General features: G+C 47.4%; 2 protein-coding genes across 4 annotated transcripts in view; both read right to left on the reverse strand.

Moving 5' to 3' along the window:
- Window positions 1-22871, reverse strand: part of LOC126539452 (1-phosphatidylinositol 4,5-bisphosphate phosphodiesterase delta-1-like) — a 75469-nt gene that overhangs the window by 36558 nt on the left and 16040 nt on the right. The window contains exon 1 of one of the 3 annotated variants that reach the window (XM_050186293.3): window positions 14362-14455. The exons of 1 other annotated variant lie outside the window; for it this stretch is intronic. In XM_050186293.3, the coding sequence (XP_050042250.1) occupies window positions 14362-14431 (70 nt within the window). In that variant the 5' untranslated portion in view covers window positions 14432-14455. Of the gene's footprint in view, window positions 1-1566; window positions 2150-14361; window positions 14456-22871 lie in introns of those variants that run through there. One more of the 3 variants, XM_050186296.3, reaches the window with a different exon arrangement.
- LOC126539455 (protein mono-ADP-ribosyltransferase PARP16-like) lies at window positions 20184-22789 on the reverse strand. The gene has a single exon (XM_050186302.2). It carries the CDS (start codon window positions 22772-22774, stop codon window positions 21512-21514), a length of 1263 nt encoding a protein of 420 aa, XP_050042259.2. The 5' UTR covers window positions 22775-22789; the 3' UTR covers window positions 20184-21511.

Below are 22871 nucleotides of genomic sequence, written 5' to 3' on the forward strand. Positions count from 1 at the left end.
AAGAACTGGAACGCGACCGTCAACACGTTCTCCGTTGTTTGGAAGTGACGATTTGTAGCGACAGACTGCGTTATACGCCAGTGATTAAGCGTACGACGCGTGAACTATGCTTGATATAAACATTTCATGTAGGTCAAGTATATGGTGCGCTACGCACGCTTGCTGCAGAAAGCGTTTCGGCAATTAGGACAGGCGTTGTCCGCGACCGACGAAACCGGCCGGATAGAACAAACTTGTCTCCACGGCCTCTCGAGGAAAATTGAGCACATTTGATCGTTGCTCGAGGCTGTGTTTTGCGACTTCCCTACGGTGGGTCACCAGCCGAGCCGATAGAGCTGCACGAATTTGAAGCGTTCCCCGCGAAGCAGTGTCTATATCAGCTGAAACGATGGTAAAATTGGTGTGCGCAGTGACCGTGACAAGGAAATAGCTTGAAACGACCGTTTTCTTGGGACGGGACACGTGCGAAGGAAATTTCTGTCGAAGTTCGAAATAGAGAAGTCGGAAGGCTTAGCCGCTCAACAATGGCACCAGAACTGCGTCGACAATCGGGACGGATTCAGAATTCACTTGAAGGTTAACAATAACGAAAGCGGCTCAAGACATGCTAGGAAGACATCTTCGATCAATATATTCAACCCAAGATTAGATTATGGGGTTTTACGTGCCAAAACCACTTTCTGATTATGAGGCACGCCGTAGTGGAGGACTCCGGAAATTTCGACCACCTGGGGTTCTTTAACGTGCACCCAAATCTAAGTACACGGGTGTTTTCGCATTTCGCCCCCATCTAAATGCGGCCGCCGTGGCCGGGATTCGATCCCGCGACCTCGTGCTCAGCAGCCCAACACCATAGCCACTGGGCAACCACGGCGGGTGTATTCAACCCAAGAAAAAGGAAATAGGAAAGTGATGAACACTAAAAACAGCCGTTACTTCTGTTACACTGCAGCCGTAGACTTACAGATTCCGCATTTCGTAATTCCGGGAAACGACAATTGCGTTCTGTCTTGGCCGCTCCTTCAAGTTTGTACGCGGTAGCAGGACCGAGAGCGATATGCGCTACGCTGTATACCGCGAACAAGAAATACGGTAGTAGTGACGTCACGTCGCCGAGCGAGGGGATCAACCCCGCACCCACCGTTGCAACACTTCCGCAAAGTGCGCAGATGCACCAAGCAATCGCTTGCCTCGGTCTCTACCCCGAACACGACCCCGACGCCGTTCCGGGGTTACGTGGTGCGTGCGCTTCTGCAGTGAAAAAAAAAAAAAAAAAGCGCCACTTGAAACATCAGCAGGCCAACAAGAAAGAGGCGCAGGAGTGCCTGGTCGCGGGGTTGCGTCACCGCACCACGTGTTGCGCGCATCCCCTCAAAGCACGCAACGCGGCCCACCGCGCACACCCTCTCCCAACCATACGGCTGTATCTGGTGGTGGGAGTGGCAGGTGGCAACAACACAAACTGGCGTGAGCAGGCAGCTGGGAGCAACGCGCATGCATAGAAGTTGGCAAACCGATCTCGCAGCTGATTTATGAGCAGCAAAGACAAGGCAACGCATTTCCTACCTGCTTCCAGTTCGGGCGGTCCCTCGCGGAACCACCTCAACATCTTCCTCGGCGATCGCCTTCGCGATCAAGTTGTGTGGACACAGCGGAGAAGCGTGCTTGACGAATACGGCAGACACAGCGCGGCCACGGTAGCAGCCGACAGATGAACTTGGCGAGCAGTGACGACGAAGCGATAGGCGATGCTCTACCAAACACAACTGACCCGCTCACCGAGATGTCCGAGTATACCTCACCCACTTGCACACACGGACAATCAAAAGCGCACAGTGCTAGTTGAACTCACGATAACGTCAGACCAGCGTCCTTCTGGTCAGACAGATGCATTCTCCCTCTGCAGGAGGAGCTGTACCTTTTTTTTCCGTCTCCGAGTCTCCCTCTTCGGCGCGCGAAACCGGAGGCGTAGAGTAGAGGTGTCTGCGCTAACGCGCCTATCTAGTGGTGCTAAGCCGCCGCGCCGGTTATAGAGCACTGTGTGACGCGGACGGCGCTGGTCCGAAAAAACGCACTTGAATTGCGGGCCAGCAGCGCAGTAGTAGCGCGCGGGTGGTGGTAGCGCGAAAGAGCAAAAGTAAACAACCCGAAAGAAAGTGGGACCAAGCGCGACGCCATCTAGCGGCAGCGTGGTGCAACGACAGAGAGAGGGGGGGATGAACGGAATCGGTGGTGGCGAGGGCAGTATGGCTCTCTGCGTCAGATGGGAAGAAGCCCCTCCTTGTCACGTGGAGGGACCCAGCTGTTTTTGTTTCGACGGCGCCTCAGATCGACTTTGCCGAGATAGGCGGCGCCTATGAGATGTTTGGCAACAAAAGAATGTCCTTTTAAATCCTTGCCGAGCGACAGAAGAGCAGTTGCTTCGCGGAGGAAGAAAAGTAGATGCAAAGAAGAGAGTATATTATAGCGATGTGAGCGAGGGGAAGGAAGGAACTAAGCGGAGCGGTCGGCCAAGAAGCGATGAATTAACAAGACAGAAAAAAAGTCGGGGCGCCGGAGTTCGGTCGACAGAGACGACGCCAAGGCCAAACCGAGAGCGTATACGCGGGGCGCCTATGTGTGTGTGCGTGCGGATGTCTCCGTCGCTGCTGACGCGTAGCTCCCGGGAAAGTTGGTTGTTGGATGAAGGAAACAAATTTTGGCGCACATCCCTAGCGGTTAGCCTTTGGTTTGTTTTGTGGCGGTTTCGGGCGCAGTTCTTTTTTGCGAGGAAGAACGGCGTCGACGCTGTCGCTGACAACGGTAGAGTCTGGCTACTAACGCGCGCAGAAGGAAGAGCGTCGCTTTTGTTGATCGCTTGCAATGCGCACCAAGGCCACGGGCCCTCGACGTGTTATATCGCAAGAGCTTTATTTGAATCTTAGGTCTTACCCACTGGCGAAAAAAAAAATACTAGTCGGTGCGGAAGAACACCCAAGCCGCCACAGATTGAAGAGATAACGCTGGCGACATAGTTACATACGGATAAGAAAAGACGCAGTTTCGCCCGAAAGGCGAAGCATTGATAGCGCTAGCAAACTAGACGAAGTAAAGTTCGTAATTAAATAGAAATAACTTCTGAGGTTTCGCGTGGCAAAAGCACCATCTGATTATGAGGCACGCCGTAGTGGGCGGCTCCGAATTCATTTCGACCACCTGTGGTTCTTTAGCCTAACTCACGGCACACGGGCGTTTTTGAAGTATTTCGCCCCCATCGAAATTCGGCCGCCGTGGCCGGGATGTGAGCTCGCGACCTCGAGCTTAGCAGCGCAACACGTACCATAGCCGCCAAGCCACCACGGCGGGTAAGGTTCGTATATTTACCGGCCTATATATTGCAGCGCACAATCGATTGGTAATTAAATTAATAAGCGTGGCGTCACCTGCGGCAAACATGAGCAGATGTCACTCGATGTCCACGAACTTTGTCACAATCTGGCATGAGGAGTGGAGCGAAAACTACGTGTTGCCTCTCGCTCAAACGCGTCTTCGAAAATTTAGATTGCGCGACCTCCAGCAGTAGGCGCTCGCGAAGACTACACACATGAAGATACTGAGCACATAGGCTCCCCCAACTTTTGTACGTGCCAGAGATTACCTCCAACATAGGGCTAGCAGCTACGGCCGGGGTTAGAGGAGAAGAGGTGCGCTCACCTGACCCCCCCCCCCCCTCCCCAGCACGCGCTTGATCACGTGACCTACAACATCGTAAGACCGGGGAGCGCATCAAGCCACCATCTTTCTGGGCTCACCCTCGCATGGCCACAGTTTACGGCGCGCGGGGCGTGATATGATATTACCACACTTTCAAGTACATGCGCTAATTACTATTGAGTTGTGGGCCTCCTGATGGGGAGCAAGGAAATACACTATTTAACCGCAATGATAAAGGACAACACAATGAACTTGTCATCAAACGTGGCAGTGAAATTTCCAAAATACCAATATTTTTAGTTACTCTGCGTAATTAAGTGAACTATAGACATTATCTTTGGTTATCACAGGGCTAAGTTTACGTTCAGCGTTACGTTCACGATTTTTCACTTCACTAGGCGTTCGTCACTAGTCGTAGTAGTATCACAGTAGTCGATATAGTTCATCACCAGTACGAACGTTCAAAAGTAAGGTGCGTCTGTATATGGAGACAGCGTGACCGAAAGGGATGTCCTTCACCGCAGAGAACACACGCCTATTTCCGTTAACATTTAACAATTAAGCGTTCTTGCATGAGCCAATTAGGTTTGGGGTTTTACGTGACAAAACCTCGATACGATTATGAAGCGCGCCGTAATGGGGTACTCCGGATGAATTTTCACCACCTAAGGTTTTTTTTTACGTGCACCTAAATCGTGCACTTCATACGAGCGTTTTATTCGTTAGTGCAGCCGCCCGCCGTCGCGGGGATCGAACCTGCGGCCTTGAGCTGAGCAACGCAACGTCATAGCAACTCCACTACTGAGGGTTGGAGCGAAGCGAACCGCATCAAGGCTATTATTATTATTATTATTATTATTATTATTATTATTATTGTCGTCGTTGTCGTCGTCGTCGTTGTTGTTGTTGTTGTTGTTGTTGTTGTTGACACAGGCTAAGAAGTACCAGGGTGTGAACGGCCCCTTGAAACACGAACATGCGTGTACTAGCGTGCTATATTGTCTATCCTCATAATCAGTCCTCGTACGCCTCTTCCCTCTGAGCAGCTGGTTTCCTCAAATAAATTATCCTTCTCTCTTTCTATATCTCTAGGGTTGTAGTGCTGCCTTTCGGGAACAGGCGATTATCCTCTTAACAGCAGAACCCGACAGACAAACGGGGGGGAGCAGAGTAGTGCGAACCCGTGGGGTGGCCGAGGGATGGGCCAGGTTACGAAGCCATAAGTGGCTGAGCGCCGAGCTCGAGGCAGAATCCGCGAATGTGTTGCCTTGCCGTGTCGTAAAAAAGCTCGCGCACAAACACGGCACCTATTCCAGCGCATCTGTTTTTTTTTTTTGTCTGTTTGTTTTTTCTTTCTGCTTTTTTGCGTACGAAGACGGAATCATTCACAAGTGGGAATGTATTTAGCGAGCGCTTTCTTGCCAAAATTTCACCGTTACCCCACCCCCGGCAGAAATCCTGGGTGGGATATTTACTGCATTTAGTTAACGTCACTTCGTGATATAGTTTTCATTGACAAACAATTATCAGCATGCATGACTGTTTCATCACCATTTTCATTGTCGTATCGGTGATGACCACTTTAGTAACATCAGTCCGGGCACATTACCGGAAGCCAGCCCCAACATCTTCGCGTGTTGTGCAGTTTCTCCCGCAATTAAAGAGCTGGCTGCGATTGAGGCAGCTGCTTCTGAAGTGTGTGTAGTTATTTTATTTCCAATGCAGCATGGTGTCTGTCTCTTGCACTTGCGTACCATGTGCAAATGCGTCATTTAAGTGCGCCTAAACGCCCGTTGGATTCTGAACCTGGCGACGTTTAACGCTAGAACGTTATCTAGTGAGGCGAGTCTAGCAGTGCTATTGGAGGAATTAAAGGGCAGTAAATGGGATATAATAGGGCTCAGTGAAGTTAGGAGAACGAAAGAAGCATATACAGTGCTAAAAAGCGGGCACGTCCTGTGCTACCGGGGCTTAGCGGAGAGACGAGAATTAGGAGTTGGATTCCTGATTAAAAAGGATATAGCTGGTAACATACAGGAATCCTATAGCGTCAACGAGAGGGTGGCAGGTCTTGTTGTGAAACTTAATAACAGGTACAAATTGAATGTCGTACAGGTCTATGCCCCTACATCCCGTCATGATGACCAGGAAGTCGAAAGCTTCTATGAAGACGTGGAATCGGCGATGGGTAAAGTCAAAACAAAATACAGTATACTGATGGGCGATTTCAATGCCAAGGTAGGCAAGAAGCAGGCTGGAGACAAGTCAGTGGGTGAATATGTCATAGGCTCTAGGAATAGCAGGGGAGAGTTATTAGCAGAGTTTGCAGAACAGAATAATATGCGGATAATGAATACCTTCTTCCGCAAGCGGCATAGCCGAAAGTGGACGTGGAGGAGCCCGAATAGCGAGACTAGAAATGAAATAGACTTTATACTCTGCGGTGATCCTGGCAACATACAAGATGTGGACGTGCTCGGCAAGGTGCGCTGCAGTGACCATAGGATGGTAAGAACTCGAATCAGCCTAGACTTGAGGAGGGAACGGAAGAAACTGGTACATAAGAAGCCGATCAATGAGTTAGCGGTAAGTGGAAAAATTGAGGAATTCCAGGTCAAGCTACGGAACAGGTATTCGGCCTTAACTCAGGAAGAGGAGCTTAGCGTTGAAGATATGAACGACAATCTTATGGGCATCTTTAAGGAGTGTGCAATAGAAGTCGGTGGTAACTCCGTTAGACAGGATGGCAGTAAGCTATCGCAGGAGACGAAAGATTTGATCAAGAAACGCCAATGTATGAAAGCCTCTAACCCTACAGCTAGAATAGAACTGGCAGAACTTTCTAAGTTAATTAACAAGCGTAAGACAGCTGACATACGGAACTATAATATGGATAGAATTGAACATGCTCTCAGGAATGGAGGAAGCCTAAAAGCAGTGAAAAAGAAACTAGGAATAGGCAAGAATCAGATGTATGCGTTAAGACACAAAGCCGGCAATATCATTACTAATATGGATGAGATAGTTCAAGTGGCTGAGGAGTTCTATAGCGATTTATACAGTACCAGTGGCACCCACGACGATAATGGGAGAGAGAATAGTCTAGAGGAATTGGAAATCCCAAAAGTAACGCCGGAAGATGTAAAGAAAGCCTTGGGAGCTATGCAAAGGGGGAAGGCAGCTCGGGAGGATCAGGTAACAGCACATTTGTTGAAGGATGGTGGGCAGATTGTTCTAGAGAAACTGGCCACCCTGTATACGCAATGCCTCATGACTTCGAGCGTACCGGAATCTTGGAAAAACGCTAACAGAATTCTAATCCATAAGAAAGGGGACGCCAAGGACTTGAAAAATTATAGACCGATCAGCTTACTGTGCGTTACCTACAAAGTATTTACTAAGGTAATCGCAAATAGAATCAGGAACACCTTAGACTTCCGTCAACCAAAGGACCAGGCAGGATTGCATAAAGGCTACTCAACAATAGGCCATATTCACATTATCAATCAGGTGATAGAGAAATATGCGGAATATAACCAACCCTTATATATAGCTTTCATTGATTACGAGAAAGCGTTTGATTCAGTCGAAACCTCAGCAGCCATGGAGGCATTGCGGAATCAGAGTGTAGGCGGGCCATATGTAAAAATACTGAAAGATATATATAGCGGCTCCACAGTCACCATAGTCCTCCATAAAGAAAGCAACAAAATCCCAATAAAGAAAGGCGTCAGGCAGGGAGGTACGATCTTTCCAATGCTATTCACAGCGTGTTTACAGGAGGTATTCAGAGACCGGGATTGGGAAGAACTGGGGATAAGAGTTAATGGAGAATACTTTAGTAACTTGCGATTCGCTGATGATATTGCCTTGCTTAGTAACTCAGTGGACCAACTGCAATGCATGCTCACTGACCTGGAGGGGCAAAGCAGAAGGGTGGATGTAAAAATTAATCTGCAGAAAACTAAAGTAATGTTTAACAGTCTCGGGAGAGAACAGCAGTTTACGATAGGTAACGAGGCACTGGAAGTGGTAAGGGAATACATCTACTTAGGACAGGTAGCGAGACTCCGGATCTTGAGACTGAAATAATCAGAAGAATAAGAATCGGCTGGGGTGCGTTTGGCAGGCATTCTCAGATCATGAACAGCAGGTTGCCATTATCCCTCAAGAGAAAAGTGTATAACAGCTGTGTCTTACCAGTACTCACGTACGGGGCAGAAACCTGGAGGCTTACGAAAAGGGTTCTACTTAAATTGAGGACGACGGAACGAGCTATGGAAAGAAGAATGATAGGTGTAACGTTAAGGAATAAGAAAAGAGCAGATTGGGTGAGGGAACAAACGTGAGTTAATGACATCTTAGTTGAAATCGAGAAAAAGGAATGAGCATGGGCAGGACATGTATTGAGGAGGGAAGATAACCGATGGTCATTAAGGGTTACGGACTGGATTCCAAGGGAAGGGAAGTGTAGCAGGGGGCGGCAGAAAGTTAGGTGGGCGGATGAGATTAAGAAGTTTGCAGGGACAACATGGCCACAATTAGTACATGACCGGGGTAGTTGGAGAAGTGTGGGAGAGGCCTTTGTCCTGCAGTGGGCGTAACCAGGCTAATGATGATGATGATGATGATGAAACGCCTCTGCGGCTTTTCGAGAGCGATGGATGCTGGTTTTGAATAGCCGCAAGTTCAAGCAGCCCGTCACGTAACCACATCTGTCATGTGTGTTACACTGACGCGACTGGGTGTAGCCGGATAATGTAATTTTCTCAAGAGCGGCCAGACTTCGCGAAACAGCCCGAGTATCTCGAACTGTCGTCTCCAAAGATTTGACTCTTCGTTAAAGCTGCAAATTTCATCGCACCTCTCCCGCCGTGATGCAACATTACTGTACCGCCTCCTGTTGGGGGTGACTTTTACCAAAGCCTATGTTCATTCCTTAGCGAAATGTCGTACCCACATGTGACTCGTGCAACTGTGAAGGGACAATCGAACACGTGTGGTGTTTATGTCATCGTTACGATGTCGAACGCGACGCTCTTCGGAGTGCATTCGACTGGATAGATCATAGTCACTTTTCCGAGACAACGATTCTTGCACCGTGGCCCAACGCGTCGTGGGCTTACAAAGCGACGCGGACATTACTGCGGGCTCTGAAATCGACTGGCCTCAGTGACCGATCGTGGGCATGATGGACAGCCTCACGTGTTTGCGCTGCTATTACCTCCTCCCCTCTTCTTTGTTTGCTTGTTTCTTTCTTTCCATCACTTTACCTCTTCCCCCTTCGTAGGGTGGCAAACGGGACGCTCGTCTGGTTCACCTCCCTACCGTTCCTTTCTCCACTTTCTTTTTCCTCTCCCTTTAAAGAGAGACCGAATGAGGGCATTAACGGTTGCATTAATGGCCAAGCATGACACGGTATGGCTCGAGCCCACGTTGAAGTGAAATGACAGGCAAAATGGCCGACCCCGCAAGCTTACTTTGGAAACAAGGTGTGGGTAAGCCATAACGTTTCGCAATAGGCCAGTTCGGGAGCCAGTGAATCTTTGACCGCTAATTAGGGCCCAGGATCAGACCTCTCAAATCCTGGCAGTCCAGAGGGCTCGCGAGAGGGCCGTCAGGTTTCACCTGATGGTCCCCGAGTGGGCCTAGCCAGGTGACGTGGAGTTCGCTTACGTCTATAGTGGACCAAATAAAGTTGTTTCACTCACTCACTCACTCTTCCCAAGACGAAGGATGCCGTCGCACCCTTGTCATCAGCGAGCGGCCGCGGAACCCAAGCCTCGATTTCAACACGTCACGTGAAGCTCACCGTGACGACTCAGTAGCTGTGGCCTGGTTACTGCTGAGAGCGATGTCCCGGGTTCGATTCCCAGCCGCAGCGGAGGCACCGAACGTTAAAAAATAAGCGCGTTAAGGTGCGCATTAAAAATGGCAGGTCGACAAAATCATTTCAAAGCCCTCCGCTCCGTCGTTGCTTACAGTTGCTGTTTTATTTTGGAACGTTAAGAGGAAGCTTTAGCTAGGGTGCTCCTATATATATATATATATATATATATATATATATATATATATATATATATATATATATATATATATATATATATATATATATATACACGCAAAAGGAGAATTCGTTTTTCTCGGCAACCACTGCACCAAACTTGACGAGGTTTGCTGCATTTAACAGAAAATCTAGTGACTGTTGGTTTCGAATTTTTTTCTTTAGGCTGTCAATTTCTTAGTAAAGATTGGCCAAGATCGCAAATTTTCAGAAAACGAAACTATGATGTTTACATCTTCGCAACTCACCAATGAAAAATGATATCACAATTCTGTGAATCTGATCTCATAGCACATCTAAAGCGGATGAAATTGATATATTACACATGAATCTAAAAAAAATTAGGTGATGTGTAAATACAGCTTTTGCAGAACCCTTGTACACAACGTAACAAATTCGCGTAATATATAGAGTGACATATTGAATTTGTCCGCTTTGAATGATCTAATGGATGCCGTTTACAGAATCGTGATATCTGTTCCTGATACAGAGCTATTAAATTGTGAACTTCGTGCTTCTACTTTTTTCGAACTTATGAATTTTTGAAAATGATTTTGACCGGATTCAGGCCCTAAATCGAAATTCCACTGCCAACAGTCACTAGAATTTAATCTTCTCTCTCAAATGCAACAAATTTCATTAAAATGGGTACTGGGGTTATCTAAAAAAAATCGTTCTTGCGTTTTACATATATTTGAATAGGCCGCGTCGGAGTTGGATCAGAGCTAAAGCTTCCTCTTAAGCCCCGTTAAGCAATCAATAAGTACACTGTAACGTGGTCCTCGAGCTTGTCTACACAAAGAGTCGAAGGGCCCACTGATACGAGTACAGCATGCTTTCCGTATCGCCCGACGACCTTGCACTTAAGCCAACGTTACAGGTAGACCTAAGGCTTTAGGTAGACCGAGTTGTTGGCGCCATCTCGAGGAAATTAAGTGAACCACAAGGAGGATTCAAGGAGGATTTAAGTTTGAGCGGGTTCGAAGTCCTTGTTCCAAAATTTCGCTCCGCCTGTTAGCCTGAAATGGCTGGTGTGCTTGCCGGAGTGCGTCATCACCTCCGTTTCTTGCTTACGCGTACGTCCAAGTATGCGGGGGAACGCTTCATCAGACCAACGGTTGGAAAGCGTTCCACTCAAATAATTTCCGATCGTAGAGATGGCTGCATAGTTCAACCCGTAGACTGTGTTGCCTTGCTATCTACCGCCTCAAAGCTAAACCACTTCTAAAAGCACCCGCTGTACAGATAAGGTGGGTTCGAAGATAAATACGCGAGTTTGATTTCAAAGTAGGAGAGCAGCGTTTCCAGTCCGAACTAAGTAAGGGAGGGATACATTTATTGTGATAGAAAAGCTGAGAGGTCGGCCTGAATCAAGGTTATGACTTGCTACTCAGAACTGGGGAAGGGAGTAGGCGTTAAAAGGCGAGAGAGAGAGAGAAGTGTTGAAGATGATGGTGAGTGAACTCAACACCAAATACTCTTGAAATTCTCAAATCCAGACCGCTCTCGTGCAAGAATTTGACAAGAGCTTTTAGAACATCACGCCGATGACTAAGATTCGGGCCAAGGTCCCAATAGAACCTATTTCAGACAGCGGTTAAATGTTGCGTGCCAAAGATTGTGCTTGCACAGCGTATCGCGGACAGATGCACAAGACGTGTTCTGTGTTCTCGGGTGCCTCGTACTCCTCGCAGTCCGGACCGTCTGCACGGCGGATAAGGTGTAGGCAGTGCCGAGAGAACACCACACCTAATAGTAACCTGTGCAGCAAGCTTGCATTACTTCTTTTGATCGTGGACGATGAGTTCACTCGAGTCCGTGAAGGCGGCGATGACGGTGTCTCGGCAGCGCCCAATATATGCTACACTAGCTGTTTTCGTGCAGTAGTGTATACACCAAGGCACTAGTGTGTGTGTAAGGCATTAAGGAACACTAAGGCATTATAGTGTATCTCCCTCCAAGTTGCTATGTCATGCTACATTCATTACAGTGATCAAGGTTTCTGATATAGCTGACGTGGAATGAGGCTAGCTTCACAACTATGGTAGAGGTCAATGAATGGATCGACCGAAAGATCTACTAAAGCGCTAATTAGACTCAAGAAAAAACAAGGCCCGAGGAAAACGCAGCAGCGAGCCTCTTAAAAGGAAGCTCTACGCCGGGAGCTCCTATCTGTAAGGGTGCATCAAATGAAAACGGAACAGCAGTGCGCAGAAAATCGTATGAAGCATGTTGACATAAACATAGACGAAATAGAAGATACGACAAAAAAGGACACTGTGGGCATTCCTTCACAATAATACTCTACTTATACAAGATACAAGGTAGTATACAATTCGATGTCCACAATTGCAGGTGTTCCCTCTTCATTTGATCGACGGTCATAAATACACTGGAAAACCGTTTTACTCGGCATTCGGTGCACCCATAATTATGTGATTTGTTCCACTCGACAAAAAAAAAAATCAAATCTATTGACTGTGGCAAGCACATTTCATTTTTTTTTTAATGTTAAGCCGCGAATTTTCTAAAAAAATTGCTGAAAATTAAACAGAAGTACAATGTTGGCAACTCTAACTCATAAATAAATGACGATATCACAGTTTTATCGATTTATCAGTTCGTTAAAGACAATATCGCACCCATTAAAGCCTCTAATTTGTACAGAACTGATGCAAGGTATAACAAAAGGCATCTGGTACACGATGGTTTTCGCATACAGTTGCAATTCGAATGCGGCTGCCGCTACTGGGATTCGAACCAACGACTTCGTGCTGAGCTGCATGAAGCCATAGCCACCGAGCTACCTCGACGGGCGCGCAGGAACTTTAGTTCTCGTTTGAGCTCTCCGAACGACATTCTGTCGAAACGTTCTTTCAGAAATTATGAGAGTAGAGGCACGCAGTCGCGTCCTGCGCTATGGCACTATGGCGAGATCCCGTTTCCGCGTCGTCGCTTATCTTTCACTTCTACTTCCTTAATCCTTATCAGCCGTATTAAGAGGAAGCTTGAGCTCGGGGGCTCCCATATAAACGCATGGGAAAGGAGAAATGGTTCTTCTCGGCAACTATACGCACCAAATTGGATGTCTTGCTGTACTTAAAAGAAAAAAGAAGTTAAAGCTGTGTGAAGCGGAATTTTTGTTTAAGCCGGCAAGTTTGTTTTTTTTTATATGAAGCACGATATCGCGATTCTGTAAAATGTACCTAATAGTACATAGAAAACTGTCAGCTTTGTTGTAATATACGTGACTCTCAAATAGACCACTAATACGTGAGCAGGACTTTCGCGAAACCTTCGCAAACATTGCAGCAAATTCGCGTAAGAGTTAAATTAATATATCAAGTTTGTCCGCTTTTGAATTTCCGACCTATGCAATTTACAAAACTAGAATATATATATTTTTTGACGCTGAGTTACGGATTCGTGAACTTCGTGCTTCTATTTCCTAACATTTCCAGAAATTTTTGTAAAATCAATCAAGGCCATAAATGAAATTTACTCCCATCAGTCACTAGAATTTATCTTTTTTTTCTCTCAAATGCGCCAAATATCATAAAAATCGACCCAGGGGTTATTTCAGAAAATATATATGTCACTGCTTCGTCTGTCTGCAGTCTGCACTTCCTGTTCTTGGCGCTGTTACTCGTTTTCTCAGAAAAGTGTTCTAGCGTTTTACACGTATTCGAATAGGCGGTTTCGGAGTTTGAGCCGCGCTAGAGCTTCCTCTAAAGTTTACTGCATGACGCATCTGCCAGCGATCTCCAAGTTGTCCTTGTCCTGCGTCAACTAACTTCATCTCGTGCCTGTAAGTTTTCCGATGTCGTCGCTCCTTGCAATCTTCTGTCGCTTCGAACTCTGTTTCATATCCCTCGGTCCCCATTATTCATTCACGAATCTGGTTATACGGGCGTATGTTCTATTCATTACATGACATCGTCGTCTCTGGTTCTTCCTCCTCGTCTCAACTGTTGAGTATCATCCGCAGGCGATGCATCTATATTCTGTACGACCATTTTCCTGGCTACGCATACCGTTATCCCTTCCTTCACTCCTAGCACAGTGCATCGCTTTGTTTCAAACTTCTTGGATATTAGCTATAGCTTCGGAGCCGTAATAAGCTGGAAGGTGTCCTTGAATAACATGCGAACAGGTGATGGGGTCAGTGAGGACTAAACTTCGCTTGTATAGCATGTATATGTTTAGCTTTAACATCGTTATCCTTTTTTCCTCTTCCATGCATTCACACCGTGGCGCACTGACGGGAGGCGTTGTTAGTTTAACGACAACAATTCTTATTTTAGACAAAATATTACAACAGTTAGACAGCGTTGAGAATTTTCGGTACAATACTTATGCCGTAGAATTGAGGCTACAGTCTCGTTCTCCTCTATTCCAAAAAATAGCTAACAGTAGGTAAGAACATTTCAATCAAGTTTACAGTAACGTCAGCTATGCCCTCCCAGACATCGCATGCAGGGCACTATATGGCTATTCTATATTCGCCTAATTTTAAACAAGAAGCATTTTGTGTTAACGACATTCAGAAGTCGTGACTATGCCAAGGAATGCTTCATTTTTAAAAGCAAGCAAAGAGGCCAGACCTGTTAGGCACGCTCCGTTGCGGCTGTGTATGCTGCGCGGAGACGACAGCGCCTCTTTGAGCTTCCTCATCGCAATATGGCGTTCCTTGCCCACGACGACAAACTTCGTTCTGGTCGGCAGTTCGCGACGAGGCGATGTCTCAGACGCATGATTCCTGTGCACCCTTTCCTCTAATTGAACGTAATGGACGACGCGCGGCGCGGTCAAGGTCGCGCCATGAACGCACTGAAAAACATGGGGAATGTTGTTGGCGTCGTTTCGACCTTGCAGCTTAAGAAAACCCGGCCAAGGCAGGAAGTATAAACTCCTCCCCCGTTTGTTTCGAAATGAACCTGAAGGATTGATCGAAAAATTTTGAATTAGCGTAAGAACAGAGAGACTGAGAGGGAGGGAAAGAAGAAAGGAAATACAGGGGAGTAGTTCAGACCGTCAAGGTATTCTTCGAAAACTATATATTCTCACCCATTTGGTAGACAAAGGTACGTTACAATATAAGGGTGGAAATTAAGGCAAAATTCTCGAATATCGCGTCTAATCCTCAGCGCTGGTAGATCAGTGTTACGTCACGAATTTTCAAGCCGTTTTCTCGCGCTCTGGTGGTTCCGCGCGCAATAAGTTCACGAAACTTCCTACGTTTGATTCTTTGGTTAACTTATAATGCAATGACAGCTTTTTTTTTTTTTTTCACCGACTGAACCCTATCTACAGAACTGTTAAAATGCGCGACATCACGACGAGCTATAGTGCGGGAACTTGCCATTGGCGTCGCCACCAGTCTCGCTCGTCTTTTCGGTCGTATTATACGAAGCCTCCTCTCACAGCAAGAGCGGTCATTTTTGCTGTGCCACACGCGTAGTTTACCACAACAGTTTACCGAACCGTAATATTCAACTTTATAGCATCCTTTGAATGAACAACAACTTAAAGAGAAAAAGATCTGTTCACTAGTATTTGTACAATAAGGAGAAAAGCGCCACTCTTACCGTGAGACGAGCCTTTCGGTAAGCCAGAAAATCCGCAAGAAAGAAAGACGGGCAGCGACACCACCTTGAAGTTCCCGCACTACACCTCGCCGTGACGTCACGGATTTTTGAAGGCCGTTGTCTGTTAGAGCCCATGGCTAAATGTTTATCGGCAAAAACGGACTACATTATATTCTAAAAGAGATGAAGATTGACGTTGGCAAGTTTCGCGAACTTTTACCGAGCCGATGAGGCCCAAACACGAAAAAAAAAAGAAGGAAGGAAAGCTTTTTAACTCCGTGATGTCACATTGATGTGCCGGCGCTAAGGTTCCAGAGAGAGATTCAAGAAATTGAACTTTGACCTGCGTGGTCTCTTCGAATGATCAACTATTATCGCGAAATTAATGAAAATATAGTTTTTCACACAGTACTTTTCAGTCTAACCTGTTTTAGCGTTTCTATTTGGTATCCGTTTTACAGCCATCGCCCTTCTTACTACCCGACACGGCGAGGTTGGAGAACGCCATCGGCTGCTGAATCTCCCCCATAGGGTACAGCGTGTTCCAGAACGTAGCTTCCGGAACATCGGGGGTTCTCGAAAGGTTTCAAGAGCGTCCGCGCAGAGACGTGCTTTTCAAGAGGGTTGTCTGTCCAAACAATGAGCCAAAGATCCCTGGTGAGACCTTGCCTGCGACCTATCTGTGTGACACCGTGGTTGCTTCCACTTCGACTATAAGATGAAATTTATAAATAATCATAATAACCATAACCTAAAACAAGCGCACCCATACAGTTCATGCATACAGATCATTCATTAGGCCGAAAATGGAATACGCCTGCACCGTCTGGGATTCACATATTAGACGAAATATTAATGCACTGAAGAGGATTCAGCGGAAAGCAGTTAAGTTTATTTTTTCCAAGTACAGTATAACTCACTCAACCACAACTATCATGCACGATCTTGGTATACAGACATCACAACTACGGTGGAAAATTCTAAGGATTGAATTTCTTTTTCTACTCAAAAATAAACTCTCGATCCATCCTGCTCCATATGCCCGACCATTAACCACAAGACAAACCGGACATCACTCTGAATCATGAACTCCATGTCAAACAAGAACTAATGCCTTTCAATGTTCCTTTGCCCCCGTACTATTGAAGAATGGAACGCACTACCATTATCATTTTTAAACAACAGTGACTCAATTGAACTGATTAATTTCTTAACACAGATGTGAGTATTTCATTTGTTTTCTTCTGGATGCATGTATGATTTTTTTTTATCTTACCACTCCTGCTTGGGCCCGCATGGGCCTTCAGTGTTTTGTAAATAAATAAATAAATAAATAAATAAATAAATAAATAAATAAAGGCTAAGCAGGCATTGCTGATATTCAAGTGGACGTGCAGCGCCTCTAACAGTACCTGACGTCGTAACCGTCGTTTCCAGCAGGCGATACTACGATCTGCAATCTGACACCGCACAGCCGTTTGACCTTTGCAGATGTACGTTATACCTGGCCAAGACTGATGCTCGATTTGCCAAGTTACGTTTCGATCCTCGCTCCAAGCTTTTATTGCGATTATCTGAACACTCCAGGCGCATTTTTGCCGTCGGCGTCGCCGTTATGTTCCGTATAAAGCCCAATGGCTATAACATCATCGCCGCGCGCCGTATGCTGTATGTGCAGTACGCGTTTCGCCCTGAGCACTGTTTTTGTGATTGTGTTGCGAGATGGATAAGCGGAGTAGTTGGCTGACATTCATCATGAGAACTTTTGAAGAGCAACGAAAAATAAGGAAGATAGAGGAACGTCAGGGCAATACGCTTACTGGCAACTGAATAATTTATTGAATATAAAGAATACCGATGTACCGTAGGAACGATATACTGAAATATCGGTATATCATTTTGATTTTTTATCGCTTGCTTTGCACCACTTCCGCGATCACTTCTATACGCGTACACACTTGAAGCTTCTTCAAAAAATGCTTCAGTCGCGAGTAATCGTCTTGTCCTGTAGTTCCTATGTTTTGCGTCTTTTCGTTGCGCCTTGAACGTTCTCGTCATGTGACTGTGTTGCCTGCCTTTGTGCAAAACATTTCGACGCCCAACTCTCTTTTCCTTCAGAATAGTGGCTAGCCGGGCTCGATGGCACGAACACATTCTTTAGCAAACAGCGCGAATGACGGTACACAGAAGCGCCTCTGTCGTGTGCCTCTTTTCTGCGTCCCGTTATTCGCGCTGTTTGCTAAAGAATGTCTCTTTTCCTACGCTCCAGTAATAAGGCGCTCAGCGTGCCCGAATTCATCGACATTAAATAAGCGTAACTTTTTCCCGAGGTTACCTCTCAGGTAGCGCTCCCATTCCACATCGTCGCTGTATGAAATCCTCAACATCACACAAACACACACAATCACACAGGTACGCCAGAGAACCGAGTGCAGTCACGCAAAACAGAATGTCCCGTTTCGGTGCGAGTGCGTAGCGTGAGCCCCATATGCACCCTCCCTCCCCCCCTCTCTCTCCTGCCTCTTGGGTGTAGCCATGGCAACGGGCTACGTACAACTCGGGACCGGAAGGATCAATTCAGCCTCACCCTCACGCACCCGCGCAAGACACGCGACCATTCACAGTAACAAGACTCAAGTGGCAAGTCTTGCTCTTTTACAAGCAGCAAAGGTCACTCACGCCGAGCCGTAAGTTTTGGAACACCGCGTGCTTACAAACGATCCCCAAAAAACTAAACTACAAGCGGGCAGGCGAGGCTGAATGGCGGGAGATTTGAAATTTGTACACGCGCCTGCCGGTGGAAACAAAATTTAAAAGTACACACCATACACTCTTTTTTTTTTAAATTATGGGGTTTTACGTGCCAAAACCACTTTCTGATTATGAGGCACGCCGTAGTGGAGGACTCCGGAAATTTCGACCACCCGGGGTTCCTTAACGTGCACCTAAATCTAAGTACCACGGGTGTTTTCGCATTTCGCCGCCATCGAAATGCGGCCGCCGTGGCCGGGCTTAGATCCCGCGACCTCGTGCTCAGCAGCCCAACACCGTAGCCACTGAGCAACGACGGCGGATGCATGCACTTTACAACCGATAAAATTATTATTTTTTATTATTTTTTTCGTTTTCATCTGCACGCACTGCAGTCAGGACAACGAATAGCTTTAAATAAAGCGTTTTCGTAATTACGAGGGTCTTAGTTCATTCGACTTTGCTGACGGGCGTGCATAGATCCCATTTGTTGTGCGCGAACTATACTGCCGTTTTGCAGTTTTGTCCATAGGTGACGCGACAGTCAGCAGGCCCCAACAATATTAACTAATCAATGTGACTTTTAGAAACATCGAATCTATAAGGAATTTTGCTACATTTCCTGTCTTCGTTTTTTAATCGTTCTAGTACCCTAAAATCCTGGCAGGCGTTACATAGGGTAGCGCAACGACAAAGGACAATGTCGTATTTCAACCGCGCTGCAATGCGTCTGACGACGATGAAAAATTGTGCAGATATTACAAAAGAACGGGTGTTCATAGATTTGGAAAGCGCTTCAGAATGTTCGGGCTTCAGTCTACGGGCGAATATACAGACCGTTACTTGGAGTTGGTGATGGCGTCGCGAGGATACGCGATTGGCTGGTTTGAAATGCAGCGCATAACGAGTGATTGTAGCAAAGCTTGCGGGGAAAAAGAACGAACTGAAGTGCCTGCTTTTTCGAGCATAGATTAAGTTACGGTTTTGTTTCCGTTTTGCTTGATGATCTTCGGTAGCTTTTTTTTTTTTCTTGTTTGATGAAGCAAACAGCTCTACGTCGCAGTGTTAGGCTTCTTTATAAGGTAGGCATGATGATTCCAAATGAAGGATACGTACTCAACTTCAAGGAATTCGGGGGGCGGGGTCGGTTAGTCGAGAACAAAGTGTGCCTTATGAAACTCGTTTTTTTTTTCCCTTCTTTTTTATGCCGTGCTATACCCGCGATCAACTTTATGTAGCCGCGAATGGAAAGCTACGGAGGCAAATCGTGCGAAAGTGAAAGCGCTCCTGAAGATAGCCCTGCATATTCATACGTGTTAGCTTAAGTAACAGCAACATAAGACAAAACACACAGATGAGTGTGAAATTCGACTTTTTACGTGTTTCTTTTTCACGTTCAATGCTAAACCGTCGCAGAACGTGGGGGCTACGCAGATTCAGTATTTGCTCTAAGAAACCAAGAACTCTGCCAAACGTTTCCGCACTACTTGGCGCAGTAATACATGTGCAGAAGTTCCGGCCCTCATGCCTTCCCTTCATTCAAAAGGATATAAAGTTGGGAGATTTGGTACGGTAACACAATCTTGAATTGTAGTGCTTTCAGGGTAACACCACCACCCTTCGCGCTACAATTCAAGATCATGTTTCCCTTCATTGCCTAGGGAAGTTGTTCGCGAGTATAAATATCGCGTACACGTGTGGTATTGTTAGGGTAATGTTACGGGCAGGAAAGATATTTACAATATATACAGTTACAAGGTTGTCGCTCAGTGGCCAGGGTAACACCATCTACCGATCTTCGAGACACTTCAGCCTCCTCTTCACCTCCCAACTTCCTTGTGTCCACAGCGGCACAAAGTCGTACGTGACAGTATTATTGAAGAGACTCCAGCTACAGTCTATAGACAGCCAGGCAGCAGCCTCTAAGCGTTCTGAAAGACGTCTGCGTACGTGTGTAACATAAACGCAGCCGACGCATGTTCAGAAGGCGGGTATAGAACTGAAAGCACTGGCGAGTAAACAATCGATGAGAAGCAAATGGTGTGCTTTGAAGGAGAACGACAGAGTCAAAGCAAGAGAGACACATGAACGTGAATAAAGTAGAGAGTTTATTGACTCCTCGGTGTTTTTTTTTTTTAATAACTACAGGGCGTAACTACGCCATGCAATATTCAACGCGAGAGTTTTGAAGGACGAAAAAGAAAAACGAAAGTTACGGCCGGCGTTTACCGAGACATTTTGAAAGGAAGCTGTTAGACGCCGACATTGTAAAGATGCCAACCAGCAGCACAGCCTAGACGGTGCATGCTAGTTTACGACATGCGTGCCGTACAAGCGCGTCACGGCATTACAGATACGAACCGCGCTGGCTCACGAATTCGAGGTTCGTAGCACTTCCGTGAAAAATGAAAGAGAGAGAGATGGGGAACAAAATGAGAAAAAGGAAAAGTGATTGAGCAACAAGCGCAAGCTGCGAATCTGCAGCAAGCCTACAAAACTGAGGACGAAGAAGAAGAAAATATATTACCGCAACCGTATGTGTGAGCAGTGTTCCCTTTAAAAGATAGAGAACAGTCTGAGTAAAAACGACGAGTAGAACGCTGGCGCTACATCAGAGTGCCGGCGTGTTCTATAAAATTACGTAACAAAAATCTACACGGCGATGGTCCAATGACCTTCGTGCGGTTGTCCTAGCCAAGGTTTTTGAAACACGCTAACAAAAGAAAAATTTATCTAGGCGTAAAGAAATAACCTGCAGATACGACGTAAAACATTTGTACTGTACGTGAAGAAGGAGGCTGAGAAACCACTAGAACAACGTTGCCTATAACGTTGACTACGTCGTTCTAGAATAATACGTCTGTACAATACGCGTCGACAGCTACACCTTATTTTGAGCAAGATGACAGCACACGGTAATAGAAAAAAAAAAAAAAATAGAGGACACCCTGTTTTAACAAACGGCGGCTAATATTAAGCCCACCGGCCACTCGATAAGGCACTTCACGAGCTGGATAGAGCGGACACGACGTAATGACAGCTGCCACGATACCACGTCCGTGGCAGATGGCCCCTTAATTTGTATCACAAAGGCACTTTTAGCGCCACACCCTGTCACACATTTTTCACACTGATGAAAATTCTTAAAGTGTCTTTCTTATGAAAATTGGCGACTAGTGTTGGAAGTAAAAAAAAAAAAAAAAATCATAGTAGTCATCGGAGGTCAGGTATCGGCCTCCAACGCCAATTTCTTCCTCTTCTCGCTTTCCCGTTTCGCTTCTGTGGGAACATCGATCCTTGCGTTTTTTTAGGCGTGAGGTTACACCTGCGGACGCCCACCAATTTCCCATGTTAACCATTCTTTAGTCCGTGTCAAAGACAAGAGACGGACAGGCCGACCGGCGCCGAGCTTTCGTCACCAGTAGAACAGCTTCACCATGAGCTTGTGACCCACGCGCGAACTTGACAGCCCGATGCCGCACAGAAGCGCCGCGTACGCGGCAACCATGAGCCACGACTTGTTCTTGCACAGGAAGTCGTGCCAACTCGGCGAGTAGTAGGCCCTGTTCCCGGGCCTCACCGTGCCGGCCGGCAAGACGTCCGGCGTGGGCGGCGGCCGAACCGCCGTGTACACCAGCAGGTACTTGACGCGCACCACGGAGTTGTTCTGCACGAGGTAGTACTTCTCCGGAACCTTGCCTCCCATCGAGTCCTCGGCGTAGGCCCTGGAGGGCCTGCTCCTGCACCTGTCCTGGCACTTGACGTCCGGATGGTCGACCACCTCGCACATGGCCACGCAGGAGAGCTCGGGACTGACCCGCGAGTGCTGCCAGCCGTACCCTGCCGGACTGAAGGTGGCCGAGACGCTCAGCTCGCTCGACAGGTAGGTACCGGTGCCGTACAACGAGTTCTTGTTCATGTGGGCCAGCAGGCCGTTGTGGAGGATCGAGTAGAAGTTGTCCAACCGCGAGCCGTGGTAGGCGAAGAAGACTTCGCGGTCTCCGCGGGCGCCCTCGAAGCGCCGGTCGACCTGCGGGCTGTGCTCGACCTCGAAGACCGCGTCGACGGCAGAGTCACCGCTCAGTTCGGGGACGTCCTCCTTCCTTCGAGACCTGAGACGGACGCCGCCGCACGTGAGGACCCAGAGTAGCAGCTCCCAGGACTCCCGAGGAACTCCCTTCGCGGCGGTGCCTGCTGATGACTTGGCGCCATCACAGCCGGCGGGCAACAGGGCGCCAAGCGGCGGAACTCTGGAAGCCACGTCGCGAAGCTCGTCGATGCGCTTCGTGTCTGTCGCTTGATCAGCGAACGACGTTGGGAAAGGTCGCAGCACGGTGTCGTAACGGTACGAGCGCAGCGCGGCCACGAACAGAGACCACTGGAGGTCTGCGGCTTCGACGTCTTCGGCGAGAATTTTCGAGACCCGGAGGCGGGCGTCTTCCGAATCTTGGGGAGGCGGCGACCCCACCGTTGTGTCCGGTGCCGCCATGTTTCCGCCGGTGCCACCTGCTTCGCTGCTGCTGGCTGCTGCCGCAGCACGAGAGCGCTGACGCTCGCTGCGCCACGCCACGGCGGCAGCCGGCGTTGCTGTCATTTTGTTTTCGTTGTCGTCGTCTGCTTGTGCAGCCGCGGCAGCCTTTCGCGCCGTTCCACATTCGCTGCGCTTTCGCACGGCCATCGATACCGGCAGGATAACAAAATAAAACAAAACGAGCAGTAGGGGCGCTTGCGCAGTGCGAGGCGAGAAGCAGACGACGCCGGAGAGCGGAACCGAA

The sequence above is a fragment of the Dermacentor andersoni genome, chromosome 11 (assembly GCF_023375885.2).
Source record: "Dermacentor andersoni chromosome 11, qqDerAnde1_hic_scaffold, whole genome shotgun sequence".
In the NCBI taxonomy this organism is placed as follows: domain Eukaryota; kingdom Metazoa; phylum Arthropoda; class Arachnida; order Ixodida; family Ixodidae; genus Dermacentor; species Dermacentor andersoni.